Raw genomic sequence first — 15,776 nt, forward strand, 5'->3', positions numbered from 1 at the left:
TCTCACTTTTTTTATGCCAGTAAGAATTTCTTATTTTATGCAACACAATTGCTATACTGCAATCAATATTTAGTATGACGTCCTTTATTCTTTAAAACCTGCAGGATTTGGTTGGGTAGAGACCTATACCTATAATACATGGTACAGTATATATCATCTTAATACTTTTGGCCACCATTGTGTGGCTTTTAAACTCTTTACATGTACTTTTTATAACAAGCATAAGTCCAAAGGTAAAGACGTTAATTCTCTGGCTGACTGCACTTTTTCAAGAAACTGTACTTATGTGGCACTTCCTTCTTTTGGTACATAATTTTAAGAGCTGGCTGCAACCGAATCTGAGCAGTGTTATTAGGATAGTAAGGTATATAGCATTTGTAATCCAGAAAGCAAACTTGTAGATGATCCTCTCACAGTAGTCAGAAGACAGACGAAAATCGTATTTTGGTTCATATGCCTCGTATATAAAAACACTACCTGGAATAGAAAGTGCATAAATTTAATTTTAAACAGATACTGCTCGTATAAAACATTGATTTTCTTATTTACATTCACTCCTTCTACACATTTCTATATTTTTGTTAAATTTCGATTCATACAGAGAAAAGTATGTTTTATAAATGTCCACATTTGTCGAAAGCCAGTATTGCTAGAGAAATTTAATTGAGAAGTTTACAAATCTTACCTGTCAAGAGCCAGATCGGACAAAAAGCAAGGAGCAGAGCTTTAAGAATCCGGCACAGCGGACTGGGTTCTCCATCTGATTGGTGGCAAAGGACGTAGGGGAGGATCTGGATAATCAAACAGACCAATCCACCTACTAGCAGGTAGACAGGAACCATGGGCTGCTTTGGGCAATCATAAATGTGCTTTGCCCCTTAAAGAGAAAACGTGGCAAGTAGAGTCAACAACCATTTAAAAGAAAAACATCAAATATCAACTGGATTAAAAGTTAATTTAAAAAGAAAAGGTATTAAATTCAAATTAAATTCCGTCACCTAGGCCAATCATCACAGTTGGTAAAAGACTCAGAAGAATTCCTATTCTTCCTGGAAGGAACAAAAAAAAAAAAAAAAAAGTCTTCTGAATTGTCAAGGCATTTGTTAGTATTGTTAGTTTAAATACACTTTTATAATGACTTTGCTACAGGTTGTCTGTGAGGTAACGTAGTATTTACAGTAAATGACTCGAAATTAGTTACAGAAATTAGTATGTCTTCACAGTAGGTAAAAGTAACATTTACTGTCCATTTATTAATTGTTTACTTAACCTCCTTTTTTTGCTTCAACATACTCCCCTTAACAGTTTCAAAGATTTTGTTTAGGATTTTATATAAGGAAGGTAGCATTTTAAATTATAACATGTGACGCAGTTTCCTTTCAAAGAAGTGAAAAAGCGACATTACTTACCTGGTTACGTGCCCCAGTTATTCTAATCTATTATTACACATACAAATGCCACGCATACTGCTTTTGTTTATTAATAATTGTTGAATTAATAGATAATATTAATTAAGTATTGTGAATTAATTTGCAATTATTATATACATTTTTATTGAATTACTATTTCTTCGATAGCTTTTTGGTCATGTGACCACAAACTAGTACCAAAATAATCTCACACACAAGGTACACCTGTGCCTGGGGCGGGGGGGGCGTCTTTGGGTGCTTGGGCAATTCATTTGCCTGCTTCTCCTCCAGCTCCGCACCACCCAGCCTGTAGAAAATGCGCGTGCAGGTTTGTGAGCTCGCCCTTGAGAGCAGAGCGCGCTCTGAGCCGAGTACGAGCTCACAAACCTGCACGCGCATTTTCTACAGGCTGGGTGGTGCGAAGCTGGAGAAGAAGCAGGCAAATGAATTGAAAGGTGCAGAGCAGACAGTTAAAAAAAAAAAAAACTTTTTTTTTTTTTTTTTTTAATAGGGTGTACAGCGCACACTATAGTCTAGAACAACAAATTAATTGAAATAAATAAGCGTGCTGTTTGTGCAACAGCGCGAAACATTACCTGTCTTTTTATGAACTGCACAAGTTTTAATTAAATTAACAGCTAGCTAACAAATTAACTGTTACAGTAGCTATTGTAACTGGGTAAGGGTGTTACAGGGGGTCAGTAGCTCTGTCCACCGTTTTAGGGAACATGTTTTGTTTTAAAGTTAGTTACTGGACTTCTTTCTTTTCTGGAGCTCTTTTATTTCACTAAAATGATCTAATATGGATATCCACATACCTATGGATTATTATATTTACGATATTAAAAAAAAAAAACCCACTGTTTAAAGAAAATATATTAAGTAACAGATAATAAGGTTATATTTCAAATTAGATAAAAGGCTGATTTTACAGCAGTAAAATTATTGTATCTTTACAGTTTAAACATTTAATAAACACTGCATTTGCTTTGCATTGTCCCCACCTGATGACAGTCATACAGTATGATGCAATTCCATATTAGATTTGTCATGAATGTGAGTTGTTGGTGTTACGTCTCTGCACGGCCCTGATGAAGACATATCTTGGGATAAAGTCAGGTGTACCTTTTGGGGGTCTCAAATCTGATTATTTTGGAACTAGTTTGGGGTCACCAGGTCACATGACCTAGAAGAGATTGAAGAAATAGCGTTTTATTTTTATTATAAAAAAATAAAATAAAAATAATTAAACACATTTCTTGGACTACAAAGAGGAGTACCTTTTGGGGGTCTCAGATTAAATTATTTTCATACCAATGTGGGGTCACCAGGTCACATGACTCAAAAGCTATTGAAGATAGTGTTTTTTTTTTGTTTGTTTTTTTTATAAAAATTTTAATAAAAATGAAGGAAGACATATCTTGGGATAAAATCAGGTGTACCTTGTGTGGAACTTCAATTTGATTATTTTGGTACTAGTTTGGGGTCACATGGTTACACTACAGACTTTAGTTCAAAAACATAAACAACTGTTTTAAAGTTAAAGACATAGCTCTAAATTACAATAAAAAAATTGTTACCTGTGTAAAAGGAGCTGCAGGCAAATATTACATTTGAGAAAAACACCATGTTGATTAAAAGTCAAATTTTTCTACAGAAAGAGAAAATTGTCCAGTTATTTTACAGTAATCCAAGTTCTAGTAATACTAAAAGTGTTTTAAGCAAAATATTAATTTCCTAAGCAAAACATTAAGCAAAAGCAGGACCAGAAACAGGCAGGTGGTCAGGTAATTAGCAAATTACAATTTCAAACTTGTGAAAACCTGTCAGAAACCAAAACCGTGAATAATAAACAAAGGCCTGGTTTGCCTTGCAATGATAGGTGCAAGGTATTCTGGGAAATTGAGAACTGACATATCATTCCACCTAAAAATTACATGTGTGATTTTCATTTCAAATACAAACCATGTATTTGTATTGACATGGCACTCACAGCCATGTTATAAATGTGCACAGTGAAGGAAAAGAGCAACACGGACGCAATAACATTTCTCTTGCAGAGAGGGTGAACGTCCAAAATCTTCACCCAGCATCCTTTATAATAGCTTGCAATTTATTTAACATGCTTATATCATCCCTGGAGAAGCTAGAGGGACAAGATTAACTAGCTAAAAGCATATTTCAGACAGACTGTGTTGTGTACATTTAAAACCACGAGTTGAGATTACACTCCCAGCTTTGAATGCAATTTCTAAAGTAACTTGTGAGGACAGGAGTATCATGTTTTGGATATTATCTTTCCCCTAACTTAACGTGTCCCAACAGGAGAAAAAAAATTTACACTGTGGCGTTAACAAGAGATGATTGGCAGTGCTTTATTTCTGTGATTAATGTTTAGTCCTGAAAACCATAACCTTATCTATAGGCACAATAGGAAGAACTAAAAGAGCAATGAGTTAGAGCCTGAAACAGGGAGTGTAAAGGCGTAGGCATGAGTGGTACAGTATGTTGTTTAGACTGTTGCAGTGGTTGAGAATTTTTAACCTCATGTCCTCCTTTCCTCCCCTTTGACAACTTAACAGGTTAGCTCTAAAAATTATAAAGGCTTTACTTGAAACTACTAACTACAAATTCAGCTTACCTACAAAGTGAAAACTGCATAGCAATATTAAATGATCTTGCCTTACAGTATGTTAGCTGTATAAAATGCATCTCATCAGAGGTCATGTTCCCATTATGATTCATGTATCAGCTTTAGGTCTTTAGATGACAAAAAATCAGCACTAGCTTTAAAATAATGCAGATATGACTTAAACATATTAAAATGTTGAAATGCTCGTTTTTACTCACCATATGCTTTTCCTTCAGATTGTATTGCATGTGTCTTTTCTGCATCTATTTATTCCAACACTGTTGCTCAGCGTATTATGGTTTGGCTCTTTTTTCTGCACTAGGTGGAGCCTAGGTTTGAATAGGCAACCTAATCAACCGGTTATTGAAAGGCTATATTATAAAGGCAATAATCCATGGGTTATTGTAAGGCAGGACTTTAGGGCACGAATGTTTTTTTTTTTTTTTTTTTTTTTTTCTTCTTCAAACCAGTCTTACAACTATATATACTCAGCAAAAAAAAGAAACGTCCTCTGACTTTCAACTGTTTTTACTTTCAGTAAACGTAATGTGTAAATATTTGTATGAACACTAAGAGTCAACACCATAAGACAAACTAAAAATGTTTCACAATGTGTCCCTGAATGAAGAGAGACTCAAAATCAAAAGTACCAGTCAGTATCTGGTGTGGCCACCAGCTGCTTGAAGTACTGCAGTGCATCTCCTCCTCATGGACTGCCTATTGCGGACAGTCTGAGCACTGATGGAGGGATTGTGTGTTCCTGGTGTGACACGGGCAGTTGTTGTGGCCATCCTGTACCTGTCACGCAGGTGTGATATTCGGATGTACCGATCCTGGGCAGGTGTTGTTACACATGGTCTTCCACTGCGAGGATAATCAGCTGTCCTTCCTGTAGCGCTCTCTTAGGAGTCTCACAGTGCGGACATGGCAATTTATTGCCCTAGCCACATCAGCAGTCCTCATGCCTAATGCACGTTCACGCAGATGAGCAGGGACCCTGGGCATCTTTCTTTGGGTGTTTTTTACAGTCGGTAGACAAGTCTCTTTGGTGTCCTGCGTTTTTAAAACGGTGACCTTAAATGCCTACTTTCTGTAAGCTGTTAAGGTCTTAACGACCATTCCACAGGTGCATGTTAATTAATTGATTATGGTTAATTGAACATGCATGGAAAACATTGTTTAAACCCTTTACAATGAAGATCTGTAAAGTTATTTGGATTTTTACAACATTATTGTTGAAATACACAGTCCCGAAAAAGGGACGTTTCTTTTTTTGAGTATATAGATACAGGTAAACATAGTAAGTATGTGGCAATGCCGTGGTAAGGCAATTAAATATGAAGTTTTAGACCCGATTACGCCACCCCGAGGTTAACCGGGGAAATAACACCAATAAGGAACAGAGGTTCGTTAGGCTGAATGAACGAGAGACAGGAATACAAATGTACAAAACTCTTATAAATCACAAATTAAAAACATCCCATAGCATGCAATGCTGGATCTCAAATAGCTATCACACGCAATAAAAAAAAAAAGGACAAGGCACTATGTGTACTCAAGAATAAAATAAAACCAAACAAACAAAAACAAAATTTCGGGCACCGGCTTCTCAGCGGCAAGGGCAGACTAAAGGAGGTACCGGCCTTACAGGTGCTCCTCACACACATCCACACACAGGGAAACGTGAACACCAACTGCACTGCACTTCACACAATTATACTACCCCCAATACTCTAAGCTAGCCTCTGAGCCCAACAGTGCCCGAGATGGACAACACAAAATACAATTAACCAAAAAAAAAAAAAAAAAAAAAGTATTACAATTTAAATAAACATCAACTAACATAACTCGGACAGCTCACCAAACATTATCACCTACAGTTCAGGGTTCTCCTAACGTTGCTTTACGACAGATTCCACAACACCAAAAATGCAGAGAACCCAGAAGTCCAAACTGGCTTCCAGACAGTAGCAAGGGAGCTCTGAACCACTAATACCGTCACGGCAAAAATAATAATAAAAAAAAAAAACTAAGCAGGAGAAGCAGGAGGAGAAAACACAGGAGGAGAAACAGGAGGAGAAACAGCAGCGCCGTCCTCAGGCAAGGCGGAGGGCAAATACTTCCGCCATCACGAGATTCGCCGGCACCGCGTCAGACATTCACAGCCACTAAGAAAGAGAACCATAACTAAAATCGCATCTCTTCCATAAGCCAGAAAAAAACGAAACTTACTTACCCAGACGAATCGTTTCGCCACGCGAGTTGTAGTGCCGCTCACAGCGGACCATGCAGAATAACACATGCGCAAGAGAAGGCTCCACGGCTAAGTGGTAAACAAACACCGGTTAACATCACCCAATGACAGAACGCGCAGCACATAAGGAGCGTAATACCTACCCGACAAAGAGTAGACAGTCTGACTCAAACAGATATCCATTAGCCAATGCGCATACTAAGGGGGAAATAAAACATCGGCATTTTAATGTACATGCCCACTTCTTCATTAGCCACATAGCTAAAAAGACACTACACACCTTCTGTCCTCGCGCACGCTGTGAAGGCGGTCCTAGTCGTGACGTACACCAGGTAGATTATTCCAGCCTTAAATACCTGCAAGAGCCATTCTGATAGGCTATCGTGGGTGACAATTAACCTACGTGTGAGCCAATGAAGGAACCCCATCACCCACATTGCCACATATATATAGTAAGTAAATTGCTTTTCTTTTTTTTAAACAGGTGCTGAAAACCTGCCAATTCGGATGAACTATGTTTATTTAACTATATTTATACCTTCATATGCACATTGTTAGTTTAGGAAATGTATCTACTACAGTATATCAAACACCTAACAAAAGTACATCAAAATTGCTTTTAAAAAATGGCTAGACCATATACTCATTGCAGATGCATGCTTAGCAGATGACCTACTGTACAGTTTGTGCCTCAAAAATCTAACACATAAAAAATTGAAATATAATGGAAATTATATTGTATTTGTCAGTCAGAGAGGCCAGATTGAGGTGGTTTGGACATGTGAACCATGTGACAGTGAAAGAGGACATGAAGTTAGTTGGTGTGAGAGAAAAGGATGCAGAGGATAGGGTTAGATGGAGCCAGATGATTCGCTGTGGCGACTCCTGAAAGGGAATAGCCGAAAGACAAAGAAGATATTGTATTTGTCAGTAGACAGTGGTTTCTTACTTGTTTGTAAAAGTCTCTTCATTAGGTTATTTTTGGTGTACTCTCGTGTAAACAGGGACTCTAATTATTTTGCATGCAGAGCAAACTTGTTTCTTTAGCACATATAGGCAGAAGTTTTTTTTTTTGTTTGTTTTATGTTTTTTTTTATTTACAATTTCATTATTTCATTAGATATAATGATTGGATCATTTGTTATAGCAGCTGCTTCATTTTAATTACTTACACTGTAAAATCACATCCCTTCCTGCTGATGGGACACAGTGATGGTGCCATCCTGTCTTACAGTGCTCAGCTTGGGCTAGGGAATCTTAAGCATTATGGATCTTGCATCTTATAACATAGCAGTATTTTCCATTTTGAGTTTCTTAAAATTGACATTTAAAAATGGAAAGAATATGGCTTATTCTTTCACGCATGTTAATAAAAAACTTTCAAATGTAAAAACTATTGTGTGCCACTTTTAGGTTACCCTTAAAACTAAAAAAAAAAAAACTTTGAAAAAGCTTTTTCAGGTTATCAGAAATCAGGGCAAAATGAATAAAGATGGGTCAGATAACATCTTTCTAATTTAACACCTTCTTATTTTTTACTTGTAGTTTCCAGAAATGTGATTGTGATAGGTTGGTAAATCTTGCAATGTTTTACTTGTGAATTATTGAGAGACCTAGAGGTAGCTTACCGGGGCCAAGTGTCCATTTTTTTATTCAAATTTGGGTATTTCTAGTCTGTTTGTAATTGTTTATAAAACTATATTTTGAGGATTGATTGACATCTCTGAAGTGTTAATCACCTTACACCCTCTTTGTTATCATTAAGTAAGGAAATGTGGAGCTGTAACTTGTTTTCCATTTACTGTACTTACATGGAAATGGGTGGGTTCAAATTGTATCGCAGTAAACCACTAGATGGCCTCAGAGACATTTTGTGCCATCCCAGCTGTTATTGTTAACCAAAGGAGAAATACTATGTACTAATGCTATGGGACCTAATGTTCCCTAATGTAGCCTTTTGTGTGCCTTTTCTTACTGCACATGTAAATCCAACAGAAGAACCACAAATTGCAAAATGTCAATATAGTATTTGTGCAGTCTCTGTATGGTTAAATGTGAGAAATCTGAGAAAAAATGGTGATCCCTTTTGTGTGATTGAAACCCCTTAATGAAGTCCCAATGAAATTAAAGTTGGTGGTTTAGAGCTTTTAGAGTCTGAACCTGAAAGTGGATTGGATATAACATCAGGTAGAGAGATCCTTGTGAATTTGCATAGTTATGAACATTATCACGATATCTGATTTACATAGAAACATACTACATAACTACATAACATATTTTCACATATTGAAAACTTAACAGTAAGTATGTATGGTGTGAAGTCACAGTTTAGGCCTCAGACATTTTCAGAATACTGTATTCCAGACTTGAGTATCAGGATGAAAATGATCAGGAAAAGTATTTGCAAATTAGTTAAGCAGTATTTATAAATCACTTAGCATCTCTGAATATGTTTACACAGGGGCAGTGTATTCTCCATGACATCTTAATCAGGCTTCAGGAGCTTCTTCAGACTCGTCATCTTGTTCGCACACACACAGGCATATAAGATAACAGCAACCGCACATGAATACAACTGCTAGCAGGATGTACATCAGTGTTGTAGTCCAGAAGGCAAAGAGGTAAAGAGTCTTATTGCAGTAGGGCACATCCACAAGAGTTGAGTTGTAGTTGTGGTCATGTGAACAGAGTCACATGACAAGTTCAGTAATTTTCAAATGGAAATTTAAAAACATTACAAAACACACACACACAAACACACAGGGGTGGTTGTTAGACACAGAACTAAGAAAGCTTAAGATAACCAGCAGGAGTAGCAAACATCCTGGAATCTTGCTTGATAGTAGGTTCAACAAATTAAACAGAACAATCACAGTAACCTGCTATTACTAAAAAAGTAAAACAGCCAACACAAATAGTTATAAATAGCACACAGCCTACTGTACCTTCTCACAAATGCTGTGTGTTCTTAATTAGTAAAACTTACCAATGAATGGTTTATAACCAGCCGCTCTTTCTTCTGTTTCCATCTGTTCAATAAAAGCTAATGTCTAATTTGAGTGGCAGTTAGGGGCCTTTGTAGTTTACCTGCGTAAAACTGTAAGATATTCACTTTTTTGCACACGGTTGTATCTTGCATAAACATTCTGGCTTCCTTCCTGAGTTTAGTTGTTGGACAACCTGTCCTTATATCATACCAGAAAAAAAATCCTTTTCTGGAGCCAACAGATTACTGTATGCACATTATCACTGTTAAAATTGTACTTTTTTAAGTCATATTTTTTATGATTTCTTTTTGACGTTTTTAGTATTTACTATGCATATTAAGTTGCAAATATAAGTCTTTCGTACTTTTTAATAGAAATAGAGCTGCTTAAAAACGCCAACTTTAATCAGGTTAGGGAAAGAAATATAAGGAAAACTAACACATGAAGATCTGTGTGTTTTTTTGTTTTTCCTTTTCGTTTTTTTCTTCTGCATTAAAGCAAGATTACTGTATATGTTCAGTTATGATGCAGGGCAAAACAGGTAATGGAAAGAGAAACCATATTTTGTTTAGACTTTCACTATTGTCTCATATATAGATTTATGTAAAATGTACTTTCAGTGACCAACATTCTTGTGAACCACAAACATATAACAAAGTGTTCCTTAAGAAACAGAATTTAATCAAATCATGTATTAAACAGAAGCAAGTATAGTGTACTGTACATGAATTGAGCTTATTACACATTCTACTCTACTTATTCTGTGTAGGCATGACAAACTTACAGAATAAAACACAACACAATGTTAAATCAATTTACCTAAAGGTAAAGTTCTACTATAAAGGCCATTCATGAGTCATTACAAGTTAAACACCATACATCATCGTAAAACCAGAAGTCATACAGTACACCTAAAACAAAGTGAAAATAAACGTTTTAAATCTATTTGTTTAATTACATTAAGTACAATAATTACATGTACAATATGAAACATTATTTTCTCTCTGTAACATATTTTAAAATAAATACAGTATACATAGTAGCCAAATGTATTGAGACAAACATAAAATTCAATGTTTTAATGACATTCTTTCTTTTTTTTTAATGCCAGTAAGAATTTCTTATTTTATGCAACACAATTGCTATTCTGCAATCAATATTTAGTATGACGTCCTTTATTCTTCAAAACCTGCTTGATCTGGTTGGGTATAGAGACCTATACCTATAATACATGGTATATATTATCTTAATACTTTTGGCCACCATTGTATGGCTTTTGAACTCTTTACATGTATTTTTTTTTTACATTCATGAGTCCAAAGGTAAAGACGTTAATTCTCTGAATGACTTGCACTTTTTCAGGAAACTGTCCTTATGTTACACTTTCTTTGAGTTCTTTTGGTACATAATTTCAAAAGCTGGCTGCAACTGAATCCGAGTATTGCTAACAGGATGGTAAGGTTTAAAGCATTTGTTATCCAGAAAGCAAACTTGTAGACGATCCTCTCACAGTAGTCAGAAGACAGACGAAAATCATATTTTGGTTCATATGCCTTGTATATAAAACACTACCTGGAATAGAAAGTGTATAAGTTTAATTCTAAACAGATACTGCTTGTATAAAGCATTGATTTTCTTATTTACATTCACTTCTTCTACACATTTCTATATATTTTTTATACATTTTGATTAAGACAGAGAAAAGTATGTTTTATAAATGTCCACATTTGTCGAAAGCCAGTATTGCTAGAAAAAATTATTGAGAAGTTTACAAATCTTACCTGTCAAGAGCCAGATCGGACAAAAAGCAAGGAGCAGAGCTTTAAGAATCCGGCACAGCGGAATGGGTTCTCCATTTGATTGGTGGAAAAGGAGGTAGGGGAGGATCTGGATAATCTAACAGACCAATCCACCTACTAGCAGGTAGACAGGAACCATGGGCTGCTTTGGGCAATCATAAATGTGCTTTGCCCCTTAAAGAGAAAATGTGACAAGTAGAGTCAACAACCATTTAAAAAAAACAAACATTTAATATTAACTGTATTAAAAGTTAATTTAAAAAGAAAAGATAGCTATTAAATTCAGTCACCTATAGGCCAATGATGACAATTGGTAAAAGACTCAAAAGAATTCTTATTCTTCCTGGAAGGATCAAAAAAGCATTAATTAAAAAAAATCTTCTGATTTGTCAAGGCATTTGTTAGTATTATTAGTTCAAATACACTTTTATAATGACTTTGCTACAGGTTGTCTATGAGGTAACGTAGTATTTACAGTAAATGACTCAAAATTAGTCACAGAAATTAGTTGAAATTAGTATGTCTTCACAGTCAGTAAAAGTAACATTTACTGTCCATTTATTGAGTGTTTTTACTTAACCTTATATATATATATTTTTTTTTTGCTTCAACATACTTCCCTTAATTAAATCCCTTAAAAATAATTTTAATTTTAGCATTTAGGATTTTCCATTATAAGGAAGGTAGCATTTCAATATTATAACATGTGACGCAGTTTCATTTAAAAGAAAACTGTCAGTTGTTTTAAGGTTGTTTCTCATCAGGACATAATCATTACACCACCAAGCTCCTGTTACACCACCAAGCTCAATTTACCCAGAATGCACTAAAGTGTTCTGATCTGAGTTTGTTTCACCTTGCTTAATGGAATTGATGTTATTTAGTGTGGAACAGAAAATAGACAAGAATTTGCTTTTCTGGTTCATAAAATATTCTTCTTCTTATGTTTTTTTGGGAACATCATGTAATTAGATATTTACATTTTTTATTCTTTCATTATTCATCATTAAAAAAAAAAGAAAAGCATTTTTGTTCCATTTACAGTTTATTCAAAAGTTATAAAATGTCAAAAATCACTAGCAAGAAATATTTTAATTTCTTATTTAAAAAAAAAAATCATTTTTTAAAAAGTAATTGTGTAAAAGTAATTCTATCTGAATATAGCCTAAATAAACCAGGGATAAATGATTGAACTTTGTTACTACTATTGATATCTAAATGATCACATCACAAATGTTATTTTAAATAAATGTATTTGAACACTTTACATAATTTGTGCTTCTGCTCTAGAAGTTTGAACACAATTAAATAGAAGAAATTTAAATAAGTTTAAATAAAGTTAAACTAAAATAGGTTGTGGCCACCATACAGTATGTGTTTATTAGCAACATTGTCAACCCTGTTATTTTAGAGTAACACTATATTTTATTACAGTGTGCATTCAGAAAGACCAGCTTGTTCTTTACACAGAAATCACTTTACACTACAGACTTTAGTTCAAAAACATATTAACAATTGTTTTAAAGTTAAAGACATAGCTCTAAATTATTACAATAAAAAAATTGTTACCTGTGAAAATGGAGCTGCAGACAGATATTACATTAGAGAAAAACACCATGTTGATCAAAAGACAGAAAGATTTTTCTACAGAAAAACAGGGGGAATTGTCCAGTTACTTTACAGTAATCTAAATTTTAGTAATACAAATGAAGGTGTTAGGTGTTAAGCAAAACATTAAACATTTCCTAAGCAAAACATTAGGCAAAAGCAGGACCAGAAACAGGCAGGTGGTCAGGTAATCAGCAAATTACAATTCCAAACTTGTGAAAACCAGGAACAACCTGTCAGAAACCAAAACAGTGAATAATAAACAAGGCCTGGTTTGCCATGCAATGATAGGTGCAAGGTATTCTGGGAAATTGAGAACTGACATAACATCATTCCACCTAAAAATTACATAATGTGTGATTTTCATTTCAAATACAAACTGAATAAGAGGATAATTCTCAAACCATGTATTTGTATTGACCTGGCACTCACAGCCATGTTATAAATGTGCACAGTGAAGGAAAAGAGCGACACAGATGCAATAACATTTCTCTTGCAGAGAGGGTGAACGTCCAAAATCTTCACCCAGCATCTTTAATAATAGCTTGCAATTTATTTAACATGCTTATATCATCCCGGTAGAAGCTAGAGGAACAACATTAACTAGCTAAAAGCATATTTCAGCCAGACTGTGTTGTGTACATTCAAAACCACGAGTTGAGATTACACTCCCAGCTTTGAATGTAATTTCTAAAGTAACTTGTGAGGACAGGAGTATCATGTTTTGGATATTATTTTTCCCTAACTTAACGTGTCCCAACAGGAGAAAAAAAAAATCTTTTACATTGTGGCGTTAACAAGAGATGATTGGCAGTGCTTTTTTTCTGTGATTAATGTTTAGTCCTGAAAACCATAACCTTATCTATCGGCACAATAGGAAGAACTAAAAGAGCAATGAGGTAGAGCCTGAAACAGGGAGTGTAAAGGCGTAGGCATGAGTGGTATGTTGTTTAGACTGTTGCAGTGGATGTCCTCCTTTCTTCCCCTTTGACAACTTAACAGGTTAGCTCTAAAAATAATAAAGGCTTTACTTAAAACTACTAACTACAAATTCAGCTTACTTACAGAGTGGAAAAAGCATTGCAATATTAAATGATCTTGCCTTACAGTATGTTAGCTGTATAAAATGCATCTCATCAGAGGTCATGTTTCCATTATGATGCATGTATCAGCTTTAGGTCTTTTTTAGATAACTGAAAATCAGCACTATCTAAAAAATGAATTATGCAGATATGTCTTAAGCATTTCAACATTTTAATATGTTTGTCCTTACTCACCATATGCTTTTCCTTCAGATTGTATTGTATGTGTCTTTCCTGCATCTATTTATTCCAATACTGTTCCTTAGCGTAATATGGTTTGGCTCTTTTTTTCTGGACTACTGTAGGTGGAGTCTAAGTTTAAATTGGCAACCTAATCAACCGGTTATTGAAAGGCTATAAAGAGTAAAGCAACATTTAATACAGTTCCTGGATCATGTCTAGTATTAATGAGGGAATTTAGGGCATGAATGTTTTTTTGTTTTTTTTTTCAAACCAGTCTCACAACTATAAAGATATATATACAGGTATACACTATACTATACATGTAGTAAGTAAATTGCATTTTTTTCTGCCAATTCTGATGAACTATATTTATTTCTCTATATGCACATTGTTAGTGATGGGAAAATGTACCTGCTACAGTATAGACCATATCATTGCAGATGCATGCTTAGCAGATGACCAATGTGCTTCAAAAATCTAACACAAAAATGAAATAAATAAATAAAGAATAACAGATTATGACAAATCCACAGTTTTTTAGTGAATTTCTATTCATGTTGTTCTTTAAAGCCTGTCCTGTCTGAAAATTATATTGTATTTGTCAGTAGACAGTGGTTTGTTACTTGTTTGTAAAAGTATCTTCATTAAGTTACTTTTGGTATACTCGCATGTTAAATGCCAATATTTCTGTATGCACAGCAAACTTATTTGTTTATCACAAATAAACAGAAGTTTTTTTTTTGGTTGTTATTTAATCTACAATTTCCTTATTTCATTAGATATAATGATTAGATCATTTGTTATAGCAGCTGCTTCATTTTATTGACTAACACTGTAATTTCTCACAGGTCTACTCTTTTTCCATGAAGTATATTTTTTAAATACAATTTAATAAAAATCACATCCCTTCCTGCTGATGGGACACAGTGATGGTGCCATCCTGTCTTACAGTGCCTCGGCTTGGGCTAGGGAATCTTAAGCATCATGGATCCTACATCTCATAACATAGCAGTATTTACCCAATTTTCCATTTTTAGTTTCATTAAATTGACATTTCAAAATGGGAGGAACATGGCTTATTCTTTCACACACAATAAGCCATATTCTTCCCATATTCTTCCCATAACCTGAAAGCAGCACACAACAGTTTTTACATTTTAAAGTTTTTTTTTTAACTTCCTATTTGTAAACAGACATAAAAAAATGGGAAGAATATGAGGAAAATCTTCTTTGTCTTTCGGCTGTTCCCTTTCAGGGGTCGCCACAGCGAATCATCTGCTTCCATCTAACCCTATCCTCTGCATCCTCTTCTCTCACACCAACTAACTTCATGTCCTCTCTTACTGCATCCATAAATCTCCTCTTTGGTCTTCCTCTAGACCTCCTGCCTGGCAGTTCCAACCTCAGCATCCTTCTACCGATATATTCACAATCTCTCCTCTGAACATGCCCAAACCACCTCAATCTGGCCTCTCTGACTTTATCTCCAAAACATCTAACGTGGGTTGTCCCTCTGATAAACTCACTCTTAATCCTATCCATCCTTGTCACTCCCAAAGAGAACCTCAACATCTTCAGCTCTGCTACCTCCAACTCTGCTTCCTGTCTTTTCTTCAGCGCCACTGTCTCTAAGCCGTGAAGCATCGCTGGTCTCACCACTGTCCTGTACACCTTTCCTTTCATTTTCGCTGATACTCTTTTATCGCACAACACACCTGACACTTTTCTCCACCCATTCCAACCTGCCTGTACCCGCCTCTTCACCTCCTTTCCACACTCTCCGTTGCTCTGGACCGTTGACCCCAAGTACTTAAAATCCTGC

The 15,776-nt window shown here is 35.2% G+C and overlaps 1 protein-coding gene and 1 pseudogene across 8 annotated transcripts; both read right to left on the minus strand.

Annotated features, from left to right (window-relative positions):
• Window positions 1-66: 66 nt before the first annotated feature.
• On the minus strand, window positions 67-13,984 carry LOC128531464 (transmembrane protein 272-like). 8 transcript variants are annotated; one of them, XM_053505327.1, is made up of 6 exons: window positions 6,439-6,858; window positions 6,278-6,364; window positions 2,990-3,060; window positions 999-1,049; window positions 686-877; window positions 67-477 (listed from the first exon to the last, which is right to left on the minus strand). In XM_053505327.1, exons 3-6 carry the CDS (start codon window positions 3,036-3,038, stop codon window positions 269-271), a joined length of 501 nt encoding a protein of 166 aa, XP_053361302.1. In that variant the 5' UTR covers window positions 3,039-3,060; window positions 6,278-6,364; window positions 6,439-6,858; the 3' UTR covers window positions 67-268. The 8 variants fall into 8 exon arrangements, with proteins under 8 accessions (XP_053361302.1, XP_053361320.1, XP_053361344.1 ...); XM_053505345.1 differs by lacking the exons at window positions 6,278-6,364; window positions 6,439-6,858 and adding exons at window positions 4,260-4,370; window positions 5,920-6,061; XM_053505369.1 differs by lacking the exons at window positions 6,278-6,364; window positions 6,439-6,858 and adding an exon at window positions 13,967-13,984.
• Window positions 10,012-12,710, minus strand: LOC128531501 (transmembrane protein 272-like; annotated as a pseudogene).
• Window positions 13,985-15,776: the final 1,792 nt, after the last annotated feature.

The sequence above is a fragment of the Clarias gariepinus genome, chromosome 1 (genome assembly GCF_024256425.1).
Source record: "Clarias gariepinus isolate MV-2021 ecotype Netherlands chromosome 1, CGAR_prim_01v2, whole genome shotgun sequence".
Taxonomy (NCBI): domain Eukaryota; kingdom Metazoa; phylum Chordata; class Actinopteri; order Siluriformes; family Clariidae; genus Clarias; species Clarias gariepinus.

Coding starts and splice junctions, on each gene's coding strand:
- LOC128531464 (XM_053505319.1), bottom strand. CDS start 6,343: ATGTGTTATTCTGCATGGTCCGCTGTGAGCGGCACTACAACTCGCGTG. Junction 1,050..6,273: donor GAAACGATTCGTCTGGGTAA/GTAAGTTTCGTT, acceptor TGTTCCTTCCAG/GAAGAATAGGAATTCTTCTG. Junction 478..685: donor TCCGATCTGGCTCTTGACAG/GTAAGATTTGTA, acceptor TTTCTATTCCAG/GTAGTGTTTTTATATACGAG.